Consider the following 23,503-nt stretch of genomic DNA (forward strand, 5'->3'; position numbering starts at 1 on the left):
TTCAACAGAGCACAACCTTAGCAATATTTATGATTACTGCATTGAAATGTGCTCTATAATAAACAAGTACCTCTACATCACTCACACTTATGCACTTCTGCACAGCAAATCTGGAGGAAATGGTACACACTCTCCAGTTATCTTTTTAAACAAACCTTTAAAAAAAAGTAAGAGACAAGTTTGGTTTGGTTTTGTGTCTCATTATGTGATATAAAATGATTTCCTTTGAGGAGTTCTCTTTTGGGTTGGTTTGTTTAATTGAATGACTCTAATAAATGGCGAGTCCTCTATTCTGTATTCCGTGCTCCACTATCCAGCCAAAGACTTCAGCGAGACTTTTTTTTTAATAGTTTACATGGTCTTATGGTTTGCATTTGACACAACCTCTATCTGAGACTTACTTTGGAGTTTGACAGTGGGATTTTTATGTTACATGCCAATTCAAAGATTTCTCAAGGAAAGAAAATGAGAAGATGATTTTCTAATTTTCTTAAAAACTTACCAAAGAAGGAGGACTGGGCAAAAAGGTGTGTGACTTGAGTTCATGCACACACTTGGAGTGGGTGACAACAGAGCATAGGAAGGACTGAAACTCAATCAGTGTGAACTGTTTACTGCTATTGTTACTGCTAATATTCTGTTTATAAAAGTTCCTCCAGTACTCTTTCTTCATCCCTAACTTCCCCAAGATTCACTGGATCTTTACAAAAGCCAGCAATCAAAGTGTTAATCCCTGGCACAGAAGGGCCTCTCCCACACCCTGCTCTGGTACCCAGGCTGGCATGTCCACTCTCACTGATGGAGCTCCCCACCTTTCCTGCTTTTTAAGGATTTCCTATGTCACTCCTGATTACTGCAGAACAAACTGGCCTTACAGAAAAACTTCAGAACATGTGTCTGACATGCCTTCCATGACATGTGTCTAATGCCCCAGCTCTATCTCATGGAAAATGAAGAGCTGTTATCCATTGGCCCTCAGGCACTTTCCCACAGAGCTGGGGCAGGAGAAGTTGTCAGGGTGTTTCTCACCAACCCCCTGAAGTAGATGTGGGAGAGAAAACTGCTTTGCTATCCTTGGCTTGAAAGAAATTAGATAGTACCATTTCCAGAAAAGAAAACTGAGGCACTTTTCAGATGTTGAGGCAAGAAGAATGAGATTAAAACAAGAGAATGAAGGATATGCTTGAAATATGGAAGAAATTCCTGTCAGGACAAGTTGCCAAACACTGGAATGGGCTGTAAAGAGAATTTGTTGGGTCTCCCTTTCCTGGCTTCTTCAGCCATAGGAATGGATTATATGACCTGTCAAAATCACTTTCTCGTTCTCTGTCATTGTGGCTTTCCTTTAAAACTACCAACTACTGCCACCAAAAAAGAAAAAAAAAAAAAAAAAAACCACTTCTCCTATTTTGCTTCGTTCTCTTTCTCCACAGATAAGTCACATACAGAAGACGTATATAGCAAAAGGGTATAGCAAATGTATGCTGTTTGTCAATATTCCATCCAGCAAAATCACCTTTTAAAAGGATAGGAAATCAGAAGTCCACTATCGTGAGAACCATTGGAAAAACATACATGTCAGCGGAGGAAAACATTACTAAGGCCTCCTATGTTAGGGTGATAAGACTGCTGACGGTTTTGTTCTTTTTTCCTAAATAGTTTGAAAATAGTTATATTAATTCTTATTACTTTTATAGTAACAATAACATTTATGTATATAGGTACTTATAAATACCTATACATGTCTATACATATATACCTATACGCAGGCGTGCTCAGTCATGTCCTGCTCTTTGCAACCCCACGGACTGTAGCCCACCAGGCTCCTAAGTCCAGGCAAGAAAACTGGAATGGGTTACCATTTCCTCCTCCAGGAGATCTTCCTAACCCAGGGATCGAACTTGTACCTCCTGCATTGGCAGATAGATTCATTACCACTGAGCCGCCAGGGAAACTCCATATATATATATATATATATACACACACACACACATATATATGTATATATATGTACTATATATACACATATATATAAATAAAAATTGGGGAGCAGTTGTCACTCACTTTGTTACCTAAATCAAATTCCTTCATGTCCTGTGGTTAAAACCATTATCGTGTTGAGCTGACATTGCTTTGCCATTCCCATTTCAGAAACAAAAATTCTAACACTCTGAACATCTCCATATGCAATAGATTTAAAAGCCTTCTGCCAAAAGAGCATTCTCTTTTTTTCTCATCTTGCTTTACTAACAGTTATTTTGAAATCAAATTAGTTTTTACACCTGTAAAAGAGACACATTTTTTTTTTTATCAGCCAAAATGAGCTAGTTTAGGACAATCACAAAGTCAGACCAGCTGGTGATACCTAATAAAGCAAACTTCCTAACTCATCCCTCCTGTTCCCCTAAGACTCTGCAGATGGGGCCAAGGGATTATTCTGGAGGTCTTAGAATTTTGTTGACTCTTTACATTTGCACTTAAACATTTGGAAAATTTCACTAAAATTTGCAAGAGTAAAGAAAAAGAAGACACAAGAAAAGCCTGGGTAACAGCTTGATCCATGTGCTCTGTTGTAACTAAAGGCATTAAACATATACAGCAAGGATCAACAAATCAACAACCTGAATGCCGTCCCCATCCTGTCTACCCCTCTGGTGCCCCAATGGCAGACATCACTAATTGATCATGACATTCCCACTGAGTACAGACTTGGCCTTAGAATCCTTCTCAACACAATGCTTCTGGCAGCCAATACCAATCAATGACACTTGGCAAGTGAAATAAAACCTATTTAACATAACAGATGTCCAACACTATCTTTAAAATTCAGGCTTCAGGAAAGAGCCATAATCTCTAGTCAGACAGACCTGCTTTGATCCCAGGGTCTACCACAGAGCTAGAATCAACATTTTTTCCTTAACAATTACGTGGACAGAGAGTCAAAAAATAATATTGATATATGTGAAGTGCCTATTAGTGAGTGCCTAGCCTCTAGGACTTGTAGTAGTAAATGAATGCCCAAGAGGAGATTTTTCTACCTTGATTTGGTAAATCTCACACCCATACCAAAAGCAGTATATGTTTAATTTCATGGGAAATTAATGAGATTTTACTATAAAAAGAATACTTATATAAAATAATACATAACTTCATATATGAAACAGGAGATAATATTAAGACCAATAAAAGGAAACAGGTAAAGGTAGCCAAAGTTGAAGAGATGAAAGTTACAGTGACTTCCATAGATGAATTTAATGTAGAGTTAGTAATTGAATAACTAATTGAACACATATGCTGGCACTGGACTAAGCTTTTTTCACGTTTTATCTCACTTAATCCTCACAGTGACTCAATGAGATGTAGGCATTGTGATCAGCTTCATTTGATACAAAGCATCCCGAATCTTACAGAATTTAATTAAACTGACCAAAGGCCATACAGCTAGATTGGGGCAGATCCAGAATTTGAACTTTGGTTTGTCCAATATCAGAGCCAAGGTTTTTCACAACTTCACTAAGCTATGCTGTTTTTTTAAATATCATTATAGACTACTTTCATTTGAAGTTCTTCAGTTTATAAAGTATATTAGTTCAGGCTGTACTACATGAAATCACCATTTTTTCACACATCAAAAATGTTGAATATTGACAATCTTTCAATTTATAATGTGATATCTTTTGCTCCAGAAATATCTTCTCCCCTTTCCACCCACGCACGTTAAAATCAAATGCAAATATTTTTCTCCCTTGAGTTCAGTTCAGTCGCTCAATCGTGTCTGACTCTTTGTGACCCTGTGGGCTGCAGCACGCCAGGCTTCCCTGTCCATCACCAACTCCTGGAGCTTGCTTTGACTCCTTTCCACAGGTCAGCTCTGTCATTCATTGCCTAATGGTATTGCCTTAATGCTTTCTTCAATCCTGAATGCTCTCTCTACAATTCTTTTCAATCTTTTGCACAATCATGGTAATTAACTTGAAGCCATTTTAAGGGTTCCCTCTGATAACTTGTTTTCTCCCTTGGATGATTCTCTTGAGGCACAATCAGTGTTTGACCATCCTTCAAACACTACTACACAAATTTTACTGAAGATGTTTAGTGGAGATAGAGGTATTGTCTACCATTTCAAACCCACAATACCTCTATTAAAAAAAAAAAGAAAAAAGAAAAAGAAAAACTCTCCTCCCCAGTCCTTTCCTCCCTATACCATCCTCCAGGCAAGTTTCAAACTTCTTCCAGCCACCTTCTGCAGCCCCCAGGTTCTTTTTCATCCCTTGATTTTCCTGTAGCTGGAAATACCTTCCAGTATGTAATGCAATTTGACTTTGCATCAGCTTATGTGATTTGTATCTTCACTCATTACCACCTTGCTCAACAAAAGAAAAACCAATCTCTGGACCCACCTTCCTTAGAAAGTAGTAAAATATTATAAACACTAAATACTATCTTCCCTTCATGTTACTTGGGCAATATGTATTATTTTCCAAACTGACTATAAGCCCACATTTTGAAAACAAGAATATTTATTTAGCACCTTCTATGAGCCAAGTACAATATTCTATGCTTTACATGGATTAGTCTCTATGTCTTATGCTTGTTATTTATTTCCCCAAACCTACTGTGTTCCAAGCATAGAGCTGGTATTGTATATGTTATATATATGGGTAAACTGATTTCCATGGTACTCAATAACCTTTCAAAGCCCTAAGAAAGAGGGATTTAAACTAGTAAGATGAATTCTGATTCACCAACAGAAATAAATTCACTATACTATAGATATTTTTAAGGGTGACAAGTATTTTTTTAAAGCTTCTCTTATAAAATCTCAATAGTATGACCTACTAACCTTTCAAATGTATAATTAAATTATTTAATGTTAGGCCAATAAGAGAAATAGTAAAATTTCTGACAAGAAGAAAGTTAAGTGCTTTTTTGTAACACTATAATCTCATGAATAGAAGAAATGCAATTTAAATTATATGATATACATGTAAATTAGCAAACACTGTAAAAACAAAGATACCCAATCCTAGCTAGGATGTAATAAGGCAAATATATCCACACTTATATTTATATAGTAAGAGCATGAGTGGAAACACATCTTTTGACAATATGGATCAAAACCCCCAAGATATTTATATCCTTTGTTCAATATTAATGAGTACTAGAAATTTATTTTGAGAAAAGTAAGAGTAAAGAATTTATAAACAAAGATTTCCACCCTAGTGCTATTTAAAAATAGTAGCACTTTAAAACAACCTAAATGTATAACAGTAAAAGTATAAATAAATTTTTATACATTTTGAGGTATCTACTCAAACCAGTGTTATACAGCCTACTAAAAAAAGCCTGATAATAAAAGGTCTGTGATAATATAAACCTTCCATATTTAAAATGTTAACCAAAGAAAGAGAATGCAAAATTATGTGTATACAAAATTGTCACAGATGCAAAACTATTCATAGAAAACAATTTAGAACTATACACAATTTTCCACTAGTTTTTATTTCTGACATTTTTTACAGTAAGCTTATATTATTTATAAAAAGAGAAAAAATTTAAAAATGGTTTTCTTTAATGGAAAGCTTGGTATTGTTATATGTAATGAAAGCTTTCTCAATCTTTTCTAAACCAAAGTAACTCACACACACAGAATCCAGAACACTCTTAATTAACGGAATTCCTTTCAACTGGATTGTTGCTGCTGCTGCTAAGTCGCTTCAGTTGTGTCCAACTCTGTGCGACTCCATAGTCGGCAGCCCACCAGGCTCCCCCGTCCCTGGGATTCTGCAGGCAAGAACACTGGAGTGGGTTGCCATTTCCTTCTCCAGTGCATGAAAGTGAAAAGTGAAAGTGAAGCTGCTCAGTCGTGTCCAACTCTTAGCGACCCCATGGACTGCAGCCCACCAGGCTCCTCCGTCCATGGGATTTTCCAGGCAAGAGTACTGGAGTGGGGTGCCATTGCCATTACTAGAGCCAAAGTAGTATATTTTCCAAACTTTGGTAATGTCTATTATACTGGTGACTGAAATTATATAAGATAATAAAATATTATGTAGGTGAATGAAATAGGATTAAGACAAGTTTATATAGAAAGATCCAATAAAGGTATGTTACTAGAAGGGCTATCAAATGAAAATACTGGGAAAACATGGGGAATTATGATTATGATTTATATTAAAAATCATAAAAATCTACAATGATTCTGTACTCAGGCTACCACACAAATAGCCTTAATTATTTTTCCTTCAAAAGCAAGAAAAGACAAGTAAATACCATCCATGATACATTATTAGGGACGTTTGTGCCACAAAGATGAATGGATCCCCCATCAGTACATTTTAGTTCAGTGCAAAGGTCTGTCTTATACCAAAAATTTCATATTTGAATATATAATTTGTATGTTTTAAGCAGAAGCAAAACAATTAAACTGTGTATACTTCAATCAACTTTTTAAAATAAGCCCACCAAATACTCACTCAGTGGTTAGACAAGGAGTCTAATGTACACAATATATACACACAAAAGTTACTTATAATCATATGTGTAATTTTAATTTAAGAAATGATGTTATGTATATATTTTATATGTGAATACATGTGTGTATATGTGTATTTGTAACAATATATTTATATGTGTATACACATACATAAAATATATATAAATACCATGAAATTATCTGCTCTACTGCTTGACCAAATCATGCAATCATGCAATAGACCTTTCATAAGGAGGTAATTTAGCAAACTCAGAGTGTGAAATTAAACTTAGCAACAATGACCACGGTGCGTGTAGGCACCACAGTTCTGGTTGAAAGCATCTTGTTTAACTTGCTGTTCCTTTACCCTTATCAGCAATGGCCAGAGCCTAGGAACTTCTTGTTTAGACATCCTAAGATTCACTTTCTAGTGAGGTTCAAGTACCTAAACCTAAGCTCTTACTGCAAAGGTACCATTTGCACCCCACTCAGATGTCTGCCTAGGAACTCTCTGGATTTGTAAGTCTCTTAGAGATTAGTTCAAGTTTTTAAAGCTTCTTCCTCTTCAGGATGTGGAGTAAGACTGGCCAAATAAATTCAGAAGTCCAAATGGTGAAGGAAATTGCTCTTGTTTAAAGTATATAAGAACATTTTGTTTTGGTGAATGGGCATATTTTCATTTTTCTCCTTTACTGAAAAGACATAAAAACAGTATCAAATATGATAGCATTATACTATTAAGTATAATAAACAGTAAAAACATATTTCAAGTAAACCTGAGTTCAAACCTTTACTCTTTGCTTTCTAGCTCTGTGATTTTGGGCAAGTTACTTAACATCTCTGAACCTTATTCCTCATCTTAAAAAACAAAAACACCACCATCTTCATGAGGCTCTTGTGAAATTAGCTAAAATGACTTATATGCTTGGCATATTTATTGAGTGGAAGACCAATAAAGGTTCATTTCTCCTCCTATTCAAGTTTTAATGTCTTAATTGGGAGTAGGTTTATTTGTGGATCCAAATCGGTAATATACATTAGAGAGTCTGTCCCAAGTCTGACAAACAATAAATGTCTCCTCTTAAAAAAATAAACAACTGAAAATATTTATAGATAACTTCTTGTTCAATGTTGTTTATACTCTTAATTTCATTAATTGCATAGAGACTATACTTTGTTTAATATACATTTCACATACACACTCATCCATTCAAAAAGGTCCAAATGAAATGTAAGACTTACCTGCAGTTCCAGAGAGTTCCACACTTAAGGTTCGTTCAATAGTCTTGTTCTCAAATGGGGAACCCTTGGGGTCACTGGAAGATATGGCACATTTATAAAAACAAACTGAAATGGAGTTGCTGTAGCCAAATGTATTAGAACCCCCTTCCCTTTCTGAAAATGGTTACATTTCTTAATACTTACTTTGGTGACTCTGGGGTCAGAGGAAGAGATAAAGTTGTTGGTTTGGCTAAAGGAAAAAAAAGGAAACTAATTATGAAATACTGAGTGTTTTTCTGATTTGGTTTCTTTCTACAACAGTCAAGTTGGAAACTGGAAACAGGAAAACTAAAGTAAGGAAATCCCTGAATATTGGATCAAAGTCAGACAACAGTCCATTATGCTAAAACAAATGCCAAACAACATTTGCATCAGTAGACTATCATTTGAAAACATACGAAAACAGAATTTTCCCCAAAATGTAGCATCACTGTTAAGGATACAAAATTTGCATAAGACCATCAGAGAAAAATAATGTTTTCTATTTTAATTTGGAATATAGTACACGGTTTGTTTAGACACGAAAACAGCAGAGTAACTACAAGACGACAGAACGTTATGAATATTCAGTTGATTTTTCTCCTAAAATGTATAATTTTACATCTAGCTTTGAGAATAGGTTATTTCTATGAGGCCAAACTCCCTCAATAACCATTCTATTTGCTGAAAATTAATTGAGAGACCATGACAAATTATAAACACTGACCCAAATAGTTTAGAAGGGTTCAGATCCCCAAATCTGATAGACAACTAAAGTAAAAATAATGTTTATCAGTTGAGAGACCTATAGACCTGCAAAGAGAGCTCATCTACTTCTTTTGATGTTTCCTGAGTCTTACCTCCTACAGGAGGCATTTCCCAATTATGAAGGGTGGAGTAAGAATCTTCTCACTCCAAAATTTCAATTGCTTCTCCTTGGCAGTCTTGTATTTTGAACAGAAGGAGGAGAAAACTGGTGAGAAAAGTACTTGGGGTATACATCCACATATTATGCTTACCTATAAAGATATATTTATATGTATGTAGGTTTTGTCATTTTTTCTCGTTAAAATAACTACTTTCAAAAGGTCAAGAGGTAGTCATTTATGTAATGAAAATCATGGACTTGAAACCAAAAAGGTCTTTAGAATAAACTTTCTTATTTTATGGATGAAAAACTTGAGACCTAAGATGCTTAATGATATTTCCAGGGCCATAAAACTAGTTACTGGCAGAGTTGGGCCCAGAATGTTTTCCTTCTCCTATTATCAAAAAGAATTGCATTCAATAGATATTAAAACAAATTAATCAACCTCAGTAATTAAGGTCTCTTGAAATGTGAAAATATTATTTATGTCCAAATTAGGTTGAAATTAGGTACTTTACTTGGACAAATAGTATTTACATATTTAATTTGTAGATTTAAAATTCATTTTCAAGCAACTGAATGTTTATCATCTATCCAGTGTGCATCCAGAAATATGAAGCTAATGCAAATTAGGTGCACTGATTGATTGGCTTTTTCAGATATACCAATAAATAAACTGATTTGACATTAATTTTTTAGTATATCTGATATAAAGAGCCTTTCAAAAAGAACACATTTATGAAGGAACTTTACCAACTTCCCTGGTGCTCAATTAATAATTAAGATGACCTATACAGGTTCTACACAAATATTACCAGGTATGAACTATGTGCTGTCATACAATGATGTGCATTGTAAATAAGTTGCTGAAATTTCAGTTTTCAGGATTTAGGGTAATGTTCAAAGGAAGATTCCCAAAATTCTGATAGTTGGGTACAAGTAAAGCCTATGGCAATGGAAGGAGATGGACAGGAAGTGGTCATATTTCATGAGACAAAATGCAACCAGCAAATGAAGGCCACAGCAAGGGTATAGCTTCAAGAATCCAATCCCAAAATAAGCCCACACTTAGAAAAACTAAAAGTGCTGATTTGGTTTTTTGTAAGTTTAACCACACTATTCCAATGACGGGAAGACCAGGGACTCTGAGATCCTTGAGGACAGGAATGAATCTTTTTCATGAACATCATGATATTTTTGATGAATGATTACATTAACAAAGGGATCAATAAAAGAACAAATGGACCCCCACAATTGCCAAAGCCCAGACCATTATACTAAGGAAGTAAGCTTGATGCACAACAGTACAGAGAGCACATACGAAGCTAGTGTGAAAAAATGGCGATACATTCAGTAAGGAAACCTCAGAAAATTCTCTTAGCTATTGTCTCTAATCATTCATATATTTTCTATATTAAAATTCTGAATAATAAATATCCCCTGAAACTCAGCATTTATATCCTATTGGTTTTTAACAATCAGCCATAGCTACATGTTTGTTTTCTTTTAGACCTTAAGTAACTACAGGATTTTTTTTTTTGGTTAATAAGCTTTGTTCTGTTCTGAGCTAGCTACACTTTTGCTGCCTCACCACAGAAATATACCTTATAAAAAAAAATCTACATACAGCAGGTCTCATCCAAAGAATATGTCCTTCAAAGGCCAATTTAATTTCTCACTGCCATGGTTTGTAACAGATTACAGTAATATTTAGTGGTGCATGGACTGACAAAGTTTTAAAACCCTCAAAATCCAAAAGGACCAACTGGACCAAAAAAAAAAAAAAAAGAACAACAGAAAACCCCACACACACTTCAGAGAATGTGCTCCTGGACTAGGTTCACTCACTAAAAGGTTCTAGCAAGTTTGCAGCTTTAAATTGAGCTCTAGAAAATGAATGCATGACCAGGACCAGGCAGAGACTAGTCCAGTGAGTACTTCAATTCAGGGCCTAGAATCCCATAGCACAGTTGGTCCTGAGCTAAGAAAAGTGTTCCAGTGCATGCGTTTGAGCAGCCAATCAGGGGGAAGCAAACTAAGAGACTATGGCTCATTTGGATAAGTATATTTCTTGAACTGATAGAAAGGGATGGACAGTGATTTCAAGATATCCACCAAGGAAAACCTAATTAAGAGCCAATTAAAAACATTAAAGGAATATGAAAATCCCAGGCTTATGGTGAAGTAGGAATGAGAGAGGGAAATTCAAAACACTGGGAAAGAAAAGATGTATTAAAAGCAGCAGCAACAGCATACCTGTATGAAATAATCATGGTTCAAAACAGGGATCAGGGGCTACCACTCTGCAGCTGGAAGGGGAATTGGGGAAACAGAAGGAAGAAAAAGAGGTGGATGTTTATAATTGCTATTTTAGAATGTGTCTACTTCCACTACAAAGTCAGAGGAACAGATAATGTGGAAGTTAAATATATTAAAGGAACAGCAACTTTCTATGAGCTCTCTTTGGGCCTCTACAACTAGAATGCTTTGAGGGAAGACACCAAAAATAAAGAAAATTTTATATTTGCCAACAGAAGTTTTCCCCAGATCACCCTCATCTGCTCAGGAGCATCAGCTTTTCAGTAACGTATGGGGACAATAGAAGTCAACCCAGATGTTTAGTATATAAGCAATATATTTTTAAATAGAAAGAAAAAATTTTAAATACCCAGGAATTTCCAAATTGATACTTACAAAATAAAATGTGTGAGTATGCCATGTAGTCTAAAAATAGAATGTACATCATAACTGGGAGTGACTGCCTAAGTACTATTTGCTATTTCTTAAAGCATAAACAGCAATCAACAGTGCCTCATTTTTTCCCCCGTTATTGGAAGGGAAAAAAATAAAAGCTTTTTCATGAATTGGCTAGCCCAGGTTGCTCAGAACTTCAGTTATCTCAGCAATTCAGAGATTCCTACAAACATCACCTGATGTTGCAATTCCCTCTGCACCCCATCTCCCACAACCTGGCTAATATTTCAGGTGCCTTTTGGTGATTGTGAACTGGGCTGCATTTCAGCTGAATAGGATATGTTCAATCTGGGTCCAAGGAAGGATTGTTTTTTCCTACTATCATAAAGTGTTGAGCTCTCTGTCAAAAGAGACACCGATGGAACAGAAGCCTGAGGTTTGGGTGTCCTCAGCCTGGAGCAGGTTTGCTCTGCCCTCACCACCCTTACCAGCAGTGGATGTTCAAGGGTCCAGCCTACCTTGTAGATGTTGCGTCTGCGATTGTGTGTGGGCCTTCTTTTTGGAGGTGCATTTGTCTCTGCTGCTGTTCCGGTTCTCTGTGGGTTTGCTGTGAGGAGGGTCATCATTTGTGGTCAGATACTTGAGAAGCTCTGAGCACGGACGTCTTTGTGGCTTTTGCTGTTGACAAATGCTCTTCGCTTTATTGCTCCATGAATTCTCGGTCTTAAAAACAAGGCATAAAGAAAGGGAAAATTAGTGAACTGAACCTTATCAAAATGGATATAGGTTTTCTGAAGAGATGAGATTTTCAATGAAGTGTTCAGTCTAAGTGTACTAGATCTATGAGCTGTGAATAATTGTTTGCAGAACAAGGAAAGAAAATTACATTTAAAATTCCTAAATGACATTTATACAGCTTTTTATTTCATTTCTCCTACATTTCAATGTTCCTACTCAGCAACATGTAACTAACAAGACCCTACAGCGCCTTTACTGTGAATTTAAAAAAAAAAAAAAAGCTGGCTTAAACCTTAATTTGCCACTGATTGCCAGAGCCCAGTATTCACAATTCTCTTAAGTACCCCTTAACGCTCCGTTTTCACTCACAGTGAATGGCAAGACAAACATTGTTTAATACAGCCCGCTAACTGAATTATGTCATTGCCAGCATTCCATCCAATTAATGGCAGAGATAGATCTTTTGCGGTGATTCCTGAGCAATCTTTCTCAGGTTAGACAGCTGGCAAAATGGCACTGCAGCATCTTAAAGACACTCATAGATGATACCAACCTATCAGCAAATTTTATTGTAGCCCACGCTGCTGCATGTATTAATAAAATAGGCATGAAGTAACAGATGGTAGAACTTGCATTTCAACTGTCCAAAGACAAAGCATCAGTGAACTCTTCCTAGCTTCAAATAGCTAGACTACTGCTTTTGGAGACCCATTTTATAATGTTACACCATTATGAAGTCTCTGCAGGATTCCAGCTGAATTAATACATAGAAGCCTATTGTTTATAGCTTTAAGCAAAACCTCCTTGTGACTTCCCCTCCTGTATTAAAAAACTTTACAACTGTACCTTAACAACTGCAGGGTTTGTTCTGATCCTGTGATTATGGTTTGCATGGTTCTGGGTACTGAGGCCACTGCATTCATTATAACTTAGCTGAGTGTTGGCTGGTGCCAGTAAGAGCTTCTTAAGCTAGAAACATATCCAGGAGGAGGGAAAGCGAGAAAAGTTAGGCATCTTTTAAGCATGAGAATAAGCTACTAAAACTTTAACCTTAAAATTAATTATAATTACAAAAATGGATTCACTCTAATCACAGAACACCTTAGCACAATAGCAGTAAAGGAAACTAATTTTTTAAAAATTAGAAAAAGTTGGGTATTACACCTGAGCATTTGCCACATTTAAAACTTAGCTGTGTCTACCTTAATTTTTCTTTAGATAAAACAAGGCAAAAGAATCTTCCTAAAAAGATTCCAAATACCTAAGAGTTGAGAAAAGCTGCTTTGATAAATGAAGGCTAGGGGAATGTGTGCACATTTTCCCCTCAATAACCCAAATGAATCAAATACCAATAAATGAAAGATTCTGTGATGCTCTGAATCATGTTTTTCAAATAAGCATAAAACACGACTGATTCAAATAATATTTGGGCTAAAAGAGCAAGTTTCGCTCAAAAGGACTTTTAAGAAGGTAGAGTTCTGGCTTGTAGATCAGGAGATGTGGGTTTTGGCTTAGGCAAAACATTTCCTCTCTCTTGACCTCTGTCTCTTCATTTGATTCACTGGCCTTCCAGGACCTCCCTGCTGGGACATGCAGTATGACTCTGAGTTAACAACCCCTCCCAGTTGAAACCATGGTGTGGATGGAAATGATTGGGTATTATTATAAAGAAATCAGAGCACTAGAGAGCAAAGCCAATGCCACTGACACAAGGAAAAATTGGGAGATATATATGTTATCATTGTTTATAAGACAGTCTCCTCCAGACCAGAAATCTCAAAATGCAAAGGAATATATGGAATATATTATATGGAATGCTTTTACCATTTAAAAACTTAGAGATGGGAGAGAAACAGCAAGTATAAGGCAGGCCAAAGCACATTATTAAAGTTTGCAGGATGACGTTCCATAATTTACATTATGTGCTCTTACATCAGATTTATGGCAAGTGACAAATGGCTACCATAGCTGAGAAGGTAAACTGTGTCTTAGAACTAATAAAATCCTGGTTGAGCACTGCCTTGAAAAGAAAATTCACTCTTCACTGCTAACAAATCCACTCTTCATTGCCTACCATAAATTTAGGAAACTTAGGTTGCAAATGTGCTATTATTTTCCAATCTTCATAAGAATTATGGATGCAAAGCCTTAAAATATTGCATGCTCTTTGATCTACCTGCTATTTCTAAAGTAATATGCATGAGAATAAAACTACAAATATATCAATTATCATGCAATTTATGATCATGAAAAAAAAATAGGAAAAAGACTAAATAACCAACCATAAGGGATTGCTTAATGAATTGGTTCATCTCTGAACAATAAAATACTATGCAACCATTCAAAACTATGCATCTATTTAAAATTCCTGAACATGCTCAAGATACATCTTAAAACAAGAGGAGATTTTGATCCTTTTTGATATTAGAGGCTATTTGAAATCACAGGTGAACTTTCTGTCTATTCTTTTAGTCATCTACATTTTCTAAGTTTCTAACCATAAACATAAATAATACTAAGACATCAAAACCTACAAATAAACAGCAAAAGATAGTTTCAAAAAGCTGCAGTGAGACCTCATAAAGTCTGCATTATCAACAGTTTTCAACAGGGAATCACAGAATTTGCAACTCTGAGTATGCTTGGGGATTATTTTGGCATGAGTCTCAGTGAAAAATCCAAACCTTACTGTTACTACATCATACCCATGCAGCGGGTAGCCAGAGGCAACTCCAATTCCTGTTAAACAGTAGGAAGGGTTCTTACTAGAGACGGCTCTTCTGCCTCCTGAGGCGGAGGGGTGCCGTCAGGCATGGAGGAAGGACTAGCCTCATTCTCGGTGGTCACATCTCCATCTGTCAGTGCATCAAATGAGGGCAATCCGTCTTCATCCACAGGGAGACTGTCCAGTGTCTCTGTGAGGACCGCTAGCAAGTTTGCCTCATTCTCTTCATCTATCTTCTGCAAAAACAGTAAAACAGAGGAAGACATCAGTGAGTTGACACTGGGAGATGAGTAATCTATTAATCAGCATAGACTGAATATGTTTAACCAAATGAGTACATGATACAGGAAATTTGGAACATTTATCCCATAACACAAAAATCACGTCCTCCTCAAATTCTAAACTCCCTTTTGGTCTGAATCATACAATCAATTAATACCTCTACTGGACCAATCTCTGATTTTGAGCTTTCTAATTTAGCTATTTGTTGTCAGTATTAATAATGCGAAATGTGATTCTGTCTTGTTCAGTCATTTTTCTCGTATTTATGTCTTGTTTTTTTAACTAAAAGAGAAGATTTAGAGAACCTCAGGGCTTAAGAGCATTTTAACCATTATCTACCGCAGCTTCAGACAGTGCTTCGATAGTGTTTCAGCCTCCCGTATAGCATATGCATCAAAATGTTCAGATAATTCTCTGTTCAAACACTGCCCAAAACTGAAGTATACCAAAAGAAACTATACACTTTCATGATTTCATTTATAATTTCATCACTGAACATTCCACAGTCATTTATTTCTCTCCTTGACATCTTTCCCAACTTTAGTCATAAATCTATAATCGCCTATTGGACATTTCTACCTGATAAGAGGTTCCTTGTCTCAAAATTCAAACTAAGGACTTTTCTTGAATTAAAAAAAAACAACTTGCTGTTTCTCTTGACTTTCTGGGTTGGTATAACATTTCTACAGATCCTTAACTCTGGAACTACCCTGAATCCTCTTTTCCTGGCCAGTCACTAAGTAGGATCTTATTTGTAGCATATCTTAAATGTATTCATTTCTTAAGACCAAGGGTACTTTCTAGGGCAATGTTCCTTCCAACAGGGGCTCTTGCAAATATAAATTTAACTCAATTTCCCACCTGCCATGCTCATTCCCACCAACACATCCTTGGAAAGCTGATTTTCAGTTATTTATTGCACAAACATTTTTGAACACCTACTATATGTCAGAGTCATGCTAGGTATTGGAGACACAAAGAGAAATAAGACAAAACTCTGCCCCTTTGAGAACCCATCAATGGAAGGAAAGAACCTGTAAACAACATGTTTTAAAAGGTAATATTTGTTTATTTCAGCAATCTGTAAAAAGAAAAAAAAACCCACCTCAAGATCTTCCAAACTGGAGCTTATATACCTTGTTGATAGGGCAATGTACTATATTCTTGTGTACCTGGGCAACCAATGCCAATGCTGGGCATACAATATAGTAAGTTATTGATTACTTGCTGAGTAATTCACTGATTTGCATTTTTATGCCTAAAATATATATTGTGTAGATTACTTTCCCTTTCTTCTTTAAGCACTTCATGTCGTCCAATCTGACCTGCTTCTTAAGTCATTTTTTAAGTTCTGTACACTATGACATTAACAATATCAGCTCAATTATCCCACACAGATTCTATTACAAAATGCACCTAAGCTGCTGACATCTAATGAAGCCAGCAGTGCCCATACTTCCTTTCTCTCTAGCACTGAACTCCAGTTAATTGACCTGACAAAATTACAAGAATCACAGAATAGGACAGCTAATCAGAAAATCAAATTGTATTACTAGAGAAATTAGGCAGGCCTTTCTCACGTATACACTCTATTTTCATATAAAAATTGTTTTCCCTCATTACTGATGAGTCTCCATCCAGGAGGAAAACTATGAACCTCTTTCTCTTTTGGATTCAAGAAGCCAAGAAGAGCAATATATGCTCTTCATGGTAGAGTTTATTCGGCATTTTTAACATTTGTTTCAGTTTCCTTAATGCCCCTGGACTTGACGTGTGAGTTAAGTGGTTTGAGACACACAGGATAGAGTGACAGTTCTATGAGTTTTTAGACTGTAGTGCAGGAGGTAAATTTTAACCAGAAGGCGTGAAATGTAAACTTCAAAAAGGCACCATTTCCTTCCAAAAATCGATCAATTCTTTATAATCCAAATTGCTCAGTTGAGTAGAAAGACTTTATTGAGCATCCCCTTCACCCTCAACTCTTCTGGCCTCTGTCCGTGCAAACTTATAATAATAAAGATCATGAAATAATCTGCCCCTATTTTCTGTGGGGGATCATAATCTGGTATCCAAAGATGCCAATCTCTCCCTTTTAATTTTAACTTAAATTTCCTCATGTACCAGAAACCAAATTCAGGTTATTGAACTATTCTGAATAAAACTTATATTTGAATTAAATATATTGCTTAAAATCATCTCAAAATCATGAGATTTACATTAATATAAGTATCTCTATATTATCTAATAAATATAGTCTTTGAAAATGTCTCGAACATACCAGACATGCTTACACACACACACATACACACACATGCACATACACACACACACAGTTTAAATAAATAAATTGGACATTTTTTCCAGATAACCCAGTTTCCAGAAAGGCTTATTTCACTGAAGTTCAAAAAGAACTTAGGCAAAAATAGTTAAGCATGTTTACCAATAAATGAGTAATTTTGTTTACTCCGATTTACATTTTGTGTTTGACTTCCCAGCAATACAACAAGCCCCTATTTGCTTTCAATCACATAATACAATAGCATCTTAGTTCTATCCCTAGTGTAAACAAACCATGATAATTCCAATCAAGTCAAAATGACAAAGAACACTTAAATTAACTAGTTTTCTCCAATTTCTTTAATAAGCCTGGGTGAATGTACACCAAATACAATGGCAGAAATACTGGAGCTTGATAATGTCATAATTAATTTACAAGACCTGATTAAACCACCAGCTATTTAAATTTTCCTCTCTTCTGAAACTACAATGGGAGGGAAGAGTTTGTGGAATGGAAGACTGGCTTTGTGTATTTGTGTGTGTGTGTGTGTGTGTGTGTGTGTGTGTGTTGAAGTATGTGAAGTGGGTAGGCTAGTCTTAAATCAGTATGGAATAGTGTGACTATTATCATTATAGTCAATGTCCATCAGAAATAATTATAAAATATTTTCATTTTCTTACCATCCTTGTATGTGTTACTCAGAGAGGTGCTCTAAGACTGTTTTGATAGAGTTGTTCTTGAATTAGAAAGAAAAGAATGCTATGATTTCAAATTCTGTTTTCTTTCATCAGAGCAGACTAGGAAGAAGGTTTAATGACACTTTTGTGTTGAAGCTCAACAGATATTTGTACATGTAAAGTTGAGTAGACATTATACCTTATTCTGACGATTTCAATTAGTTTGACATGAGTTTCAACAACTGAACACCCCAAAGAAGGCGATGCATTTGACAAAAATAACTCTGTTAAACAATTAATGTTGCTTTCTATTATTGCTTCAGTATAGAGCTGCTTGGTGGCTCAGTGGTAAAGAATCTGCCTGCAATGATTCAATCTATGGATAGGGAAGATCTCCTGAAAGAGGGAATAGCAGCCCACTACAGTGTTCTTGCCTGGAGAATCCCATGGACAGAGGAGCCTGGTGGGCTACCGTCCATGGGCTCATGAAGAGTCGGACACAACTGAGGGACTAACACTTCTACTGTTTTTATATAAAAAAAAATATATGTATTAGTTCCACATAACTGAAGGCAAGAAAAGCAAAGTGGAGAAAAAGAGAGAGCAGATCACCAACTGGGTGGTGATCTACAGTTGCATAAACAGCTCAGTCTCAGTAGGGGGCAGAAAGGCAGAAATAAAAATGGGAAATAGGCAAGTGTGAGGCAATCAAGTCACAACGAAGAGTCAGACATGACTAAGTGAGTAAGCACACACACCACCACCCCCGCCCCCAAATCTGAAACAATGCTGTATCTAATAAATGATCGTTCAGAGCAGTCAATTAAGCCAGAAAGTTCATTTCTTCTCTTTGGGACTGCGGGTCCCTATATGAATTGCACTAAGTGTGATATAATTCAAAAAGTACGGTTGAAGAAAGGTAGATTCTGCCCCCTTGCATGTCCCAAGTCACCTCAAGATTGAAATTTGGGATCCAGTATATAATATCTGGGTCTTGTTCTTTTGTGAATGGTTGGCAAAAGGATCTTTCAACCAGTTACATATGGTGGGGCAGACAATGCATTCAACTCACCCAACTGCACACAGAGTGAATAAATCCACTAAATTAAGGAGGAGATGAGGGACTCTGAGATCCTGACACCTGAAGGGAGAAACACAGAGTGAAAACTGCATGAGGTATCCTGAATAGTTTTAATGCAGGCTATTTTGGAAGGACCATGCCCTGCTTAGGATAGTAATTTTTTCCACATCTTGTAGAATTGCAATTATACGCTGCGTCCCCAGATTCTCACACTTGCTTGATCTCTGTTTGATAAAAATAGTTTAATAGCCATTTAATCACAGCTTCATTATCTTAACACTCTTAATGCGAATTAGGCCAGGAGAATTCACTCTTCCTTATTATTCCAATCATCAATAAGAAGGAAACAGTGGTGTCTTCTTATCATTCACTAATCAGTTTCAGTTCCTTAGGCACTACTGTTTACTCCAAGATCAGTCTGTATGAAAGGTCACTTAACCTCTCTGAGCATCCACTTTTTTACTATATAAAATTTTGGGTTATTATCTGCCAAATTCCTATTACAGAATTTTCTGCACTCATGAGTGATAAGGAGAAAAAAACACAAACAGTTGATAGAGGTCTTAGAATTCTTAAAGAAGGTGCTCAATAAACATCTCTGGTGTGTATGCCCATCATCTTGATTAGCCATATTTGAACTCCATTCTTTGAGCACGATCTACGGCCGAATTTCAGCACTGGGCCAGCTTCCTCCCAAATTCCCAGCAAGCTTTAGGCTCCTTCCTGCCCCATACTGCTGATTTGGAAGCAGCTAATGAAGACAAAATTAACTCCTACTTTAAGTGAGGCCTAATTAAGAAGGGAAATCGGCTAGAGTAACATCTGGTAATGTGTTCTGAAGCCAAATATAAATGACATTTTTGGATTATCCACTATTTTGGATTATTTGTTCCACTAGACACTACCAGGAGTTGAAATAATTACATAAGAAAGTGAATTTTATGATAGATTCAGGGGCTTAAATAAGGAATAAAACTGACCATAGGAGTCTCCTTCCTGAATCACCATACATAAAGTTCTGTACTTCTGTTTCAGGCACAAAAAGACAAAACATTTGCATGTAACAAAGTCAGTTTTGGGGTATAAAGTTTGATTCAAGATTTGCAAGAAGCTGAATTCAAAATAAAGACAAAATTTTTTCTGAAATAAAAAATAACAATTCAGATTAAACCCCTGAAATAGAATTTGAAGTTTTCAATTTTTTAAAAGACCACTTTACACTGGACAGATAGCACTTCACTAATTGTTTATTGCACATGTCTGCTCTGAGTGGTCTGAGTCTTTGCTAAAAAGGTTGTTAAATCCCACTTTTTTTTTTGCTTCATTCATTTTTTTTCTTAATAAGGATAATTGCATTAGAGTATTGTGTTGATTTCTACCAAACATTAACATGATTTAGCCATAGGGAAAACCCACTTTCAAACAACTCTTTTTTCTCTTTCTCTCCTCGAGTGCTCTACATTCCAAGGTGATTTTTCTTGCTTCTTTTACACCCAGGCATGGGTACTAACAGCATGTCTGCCCACCTTCTCACACTCCAAATTGGGCAGAATCCCCACATGGCACTTCTTATAGGTTGCTAACTGCTACCCTGTTGGATAGGAAGAGCCTCTAAAATAATCCACTAGATTTGGTTTAGCATATGGAATAAAGGGCTTTGAAAATGGGATGGTCACTTGAAGGCAAGAAAAAAAAATAACACCTTAATCTCAAGTGTATATGTCTAACAGGAATATAATCAAGACAGTAAAGACCATCTTACATCACATCACATATTTCTTATAAAAAATAACATTGAATCTGTTCATTTCTTAAAAATGTCCTGTGCCCTGAGAGTTAGCTTCTTCCTCTACTTTATTACCAGGAGAGATACAATGAGTACATTAGGTGCCAACGTGTTTTCCCTGTCAGATGCTGGAGTTGCTGGTTGAATGATAGTAGTAGCTAATAGAAAGAACACAAATTTTAATTTCACTGTCAGGGCAACTCCCCATGGACCTACAGGTTACTTAAAATAGTGTGTCTGTAAATGTGTTTATACACACCACACCCCCAAATCATAGAAGTCTGCATCTCAAGGACATAGTTACAACAGAATCTATGTGTACATGCATCTCAACCACTCGTGTGCATTCTACATATTCAACTGTTGACTGTAAGTGTATAATCAAGGCTTGTATTTGTCCTCCAAGTTAGACACTCTAACTAAAGAAAGCAATGAACAAAAATTGAAGTTAATTCCTATAAAAATAAAATAAGAATCAAGCTGAAATAAATACAAGCAAAACTGAAGGATTCCTTCCATAGACATATTTACACCTGTGGGAGTCCATTTAATTCCTGCTAATACTTACACTTCTATTTAAGCAGGCATAAAATGTAGGTTGACATCTGTACTTAGGCTTTATCTAACATTAGCTTATATCACATACTCATGAGTTAATAAGCATACCCTGAGCATATGGAGTTCATTATTCTGAAGAGGTCACATGAGCCAAAAGTGTAAATACAGAAGTTCAAGAGAAAGGCCTAAGAAAATCCTGTTTGATGCACTCAAAATGAGCTGATTACAGATTGGATGGGGAGGGGGTGTTTCATGTCTATTTCTCACAGTATAAAGAAGAAGCAGCTGGGTGGTGCCATTGAGCAGGAGGTCTAATCGACTGAAAAAGAGCTGCTAAGGCATTCCATTTGTCCTCAAACTTAAACCAATAGAGAAACTGGGCAGATTTAAAAGAACACCAGATTAGAAGTCATAAGAATGGATCCTAGTCCCATCGTACTCTTAGTGACCTGTGTGGCTCCAAGTCAGACTACTCAGTTCTGGCTACCCTGCACATGCTAGTTCCTGTTTTCACCCTTGCCACTGCCACTCCATCCCAATAGTTTATTCTCAACCCAGAAGACAGTGATCCTAATAAAACCTAAGTCTTCTCTTGCCCCAGTTTTGACCAAGCCCTCCAAGGCTTCTCAAGACTCTAAGAAAGAGTCGAAGTTCTGAGAGTGACTTACTAGCCTAGAATCACCATATAATTTATCCTATAAGCCAGAACGCTTTTGAGAGTGAGTGGGTGCCATCAACAGCCAATCACCAGACTACTGCAGGCTAACTAAGATGCATGGTCGGTTACCCTCTATTAGATCTACATCATCTGACATTCTCAGTACCCCTCATCTATCAGGCTGACTCCTTTCCAAACACTCTGAATTCCTTGCTTAGACCACAAAAATGCCAGGCATTCCCTTGCCAAAAGGCTCTGCATCTGCCATTTTCCCTTTCTAGAAGGCTCTTCTGCCAGATGGCCACACGGCTAGGCTCCCTTTATCCCCTTGCTGTTGCTGCTGCTAAGTCGCTTCAGTCATGTCCAACTCTGTGCGACCCCATGGATGGCAGCCCTCTAGGCTCTGCCGTCCCTGGGATTCTCCAGGCAAGAACACTGGAGTGGGTTGCCATTTCCTTCTCCAATGCATGAAAGTGAAAAGTGAAAGTGAAGTTGCTCAGTAGTGCCCGACTCTTAGCGACCCCACGGACTGCAGCCCACCAGGCTCCTCCGTCCATGGGATTCTCCAGGCAAGAGTACTGGAGTGGGGTGCCATCGCTCTCTCCTTTATCCCCTTAATTATACTCAAATGTCACCCTTCCAACTAGTCCAAACACATTCTATCCACCTCCCCATTTTTTTAATTGAAACTTACTTCTATAACTCAATATATATTTTAATAACTACTCTTTATGGCCTATTTAAAATAGAAGCCCTGAAAGGTCTATCTGATTGCAACTGACATGTGGCATATAGTAGATGCTTTATAAGGCAAAACCAATACAGAATTGTAAAGTAAAATAAAAAATAAAAAAATTAAAAATTAAAAAATTAAAAAAATTTAAAAAAATGAAATGAGTAACAACTAAAACACTCTAACCAGTCCTAAGACTATAATGTGACTTTTTATCCTCCTTTTGTTTTACATTGTTGTATCCTCTGTAATTCCTACCTCTTTTCATCCCCAGAATATTTCTTATTAATACTGTTTATCTAAGTCTTTATTTAAAATTAGCTTCCATTTATTTCTTACACATTTTTTGTAGATCCATATTTTGTAAAGGAAAGGGTTGAGTTGGGTCTTGAAAATGTAGAAATTTACTCTCACCAGTTCTGGTGTTTGGAAAGATACTGGAATGCATTATTAAGCAATTAATCTGCACATATCTCAAAAGATGCAAGAGAAAAATCATGCCAGCCCAACTATCTATTCATGCAGGAAGCATCAGGCTCACTAATCAGGAGAAAACAGATAATATAATCTATCTGGATGACAGTGAGTTTCTTTATTCTATACCTTATAACATACACATCTGGGAATATACATTTAACCAGAGGGTTTTTCAAACTGTGTTCCAGGGAACCCTTGATATGCATACAGTTA

At 36.4% G+C, this 23,503-nt stretch overlaps 1 protein-coding gene across 4 annotated transcripts in view; it reads right to left on the reverse strand.

Moving 5' to 3' along the window:
- PPARGC1A (PPARG coactivator 1 alpha) overlaps positions 1-23,503 on the reverse strand; it is a 510,332-nt gene that overhangs the window by 26,295 nt on the left and 460,534 nt on the right. For all 4 annotated transcript variants that reach the window (XR_005720671.1, XM_040237936.1, XM_040237935.1 and 1 more), the window contains exons 3-7: positions 14,802-14,996; positions 12,882-13,004; positions 11,816-12,020; positions 7,901-7,946; positions 7,718-7,791 (exon numbers count right to left, since the gene is read on the reverse strand). Coding sequence is in view for 3 of the 4 variants with exons in the window: in XM_040237936.1 (XP_040093870.1) it covers positions 7,718-7,791; positions 7,901-7,946; positions 11,816-12,020; positions 12,882-13,004; positions 14,802-14,996 (643 nt within the window). In the remaining variant the exon portion in view is untranslated. The remainder of the gene's footprint in view (positions 1-7,717; positions 7,792-7,900; positions 7,947-11,815; positions 12,021-12,881; positions 13,005-14,801; positions 14,997-23,503) is intronic.

The sequence above is a fragment of the Oryx dammah genome, unplaced genomic scaffold (genome assembly GCF_014754425.2).
Source record: "Oryx dammah isolate SB20612 unplaced genomic scaffold, SCBI_Odam_1.1 HiC_scaffold_3, whole genome shotgun sequence".
Taxonomy (NCBI): domain Eukaryota; kingdom Metazoa; phylum Chordata; class Mammalia; order Artiodactyla; family Bovidae; genus Oryx; species Oryx dammah.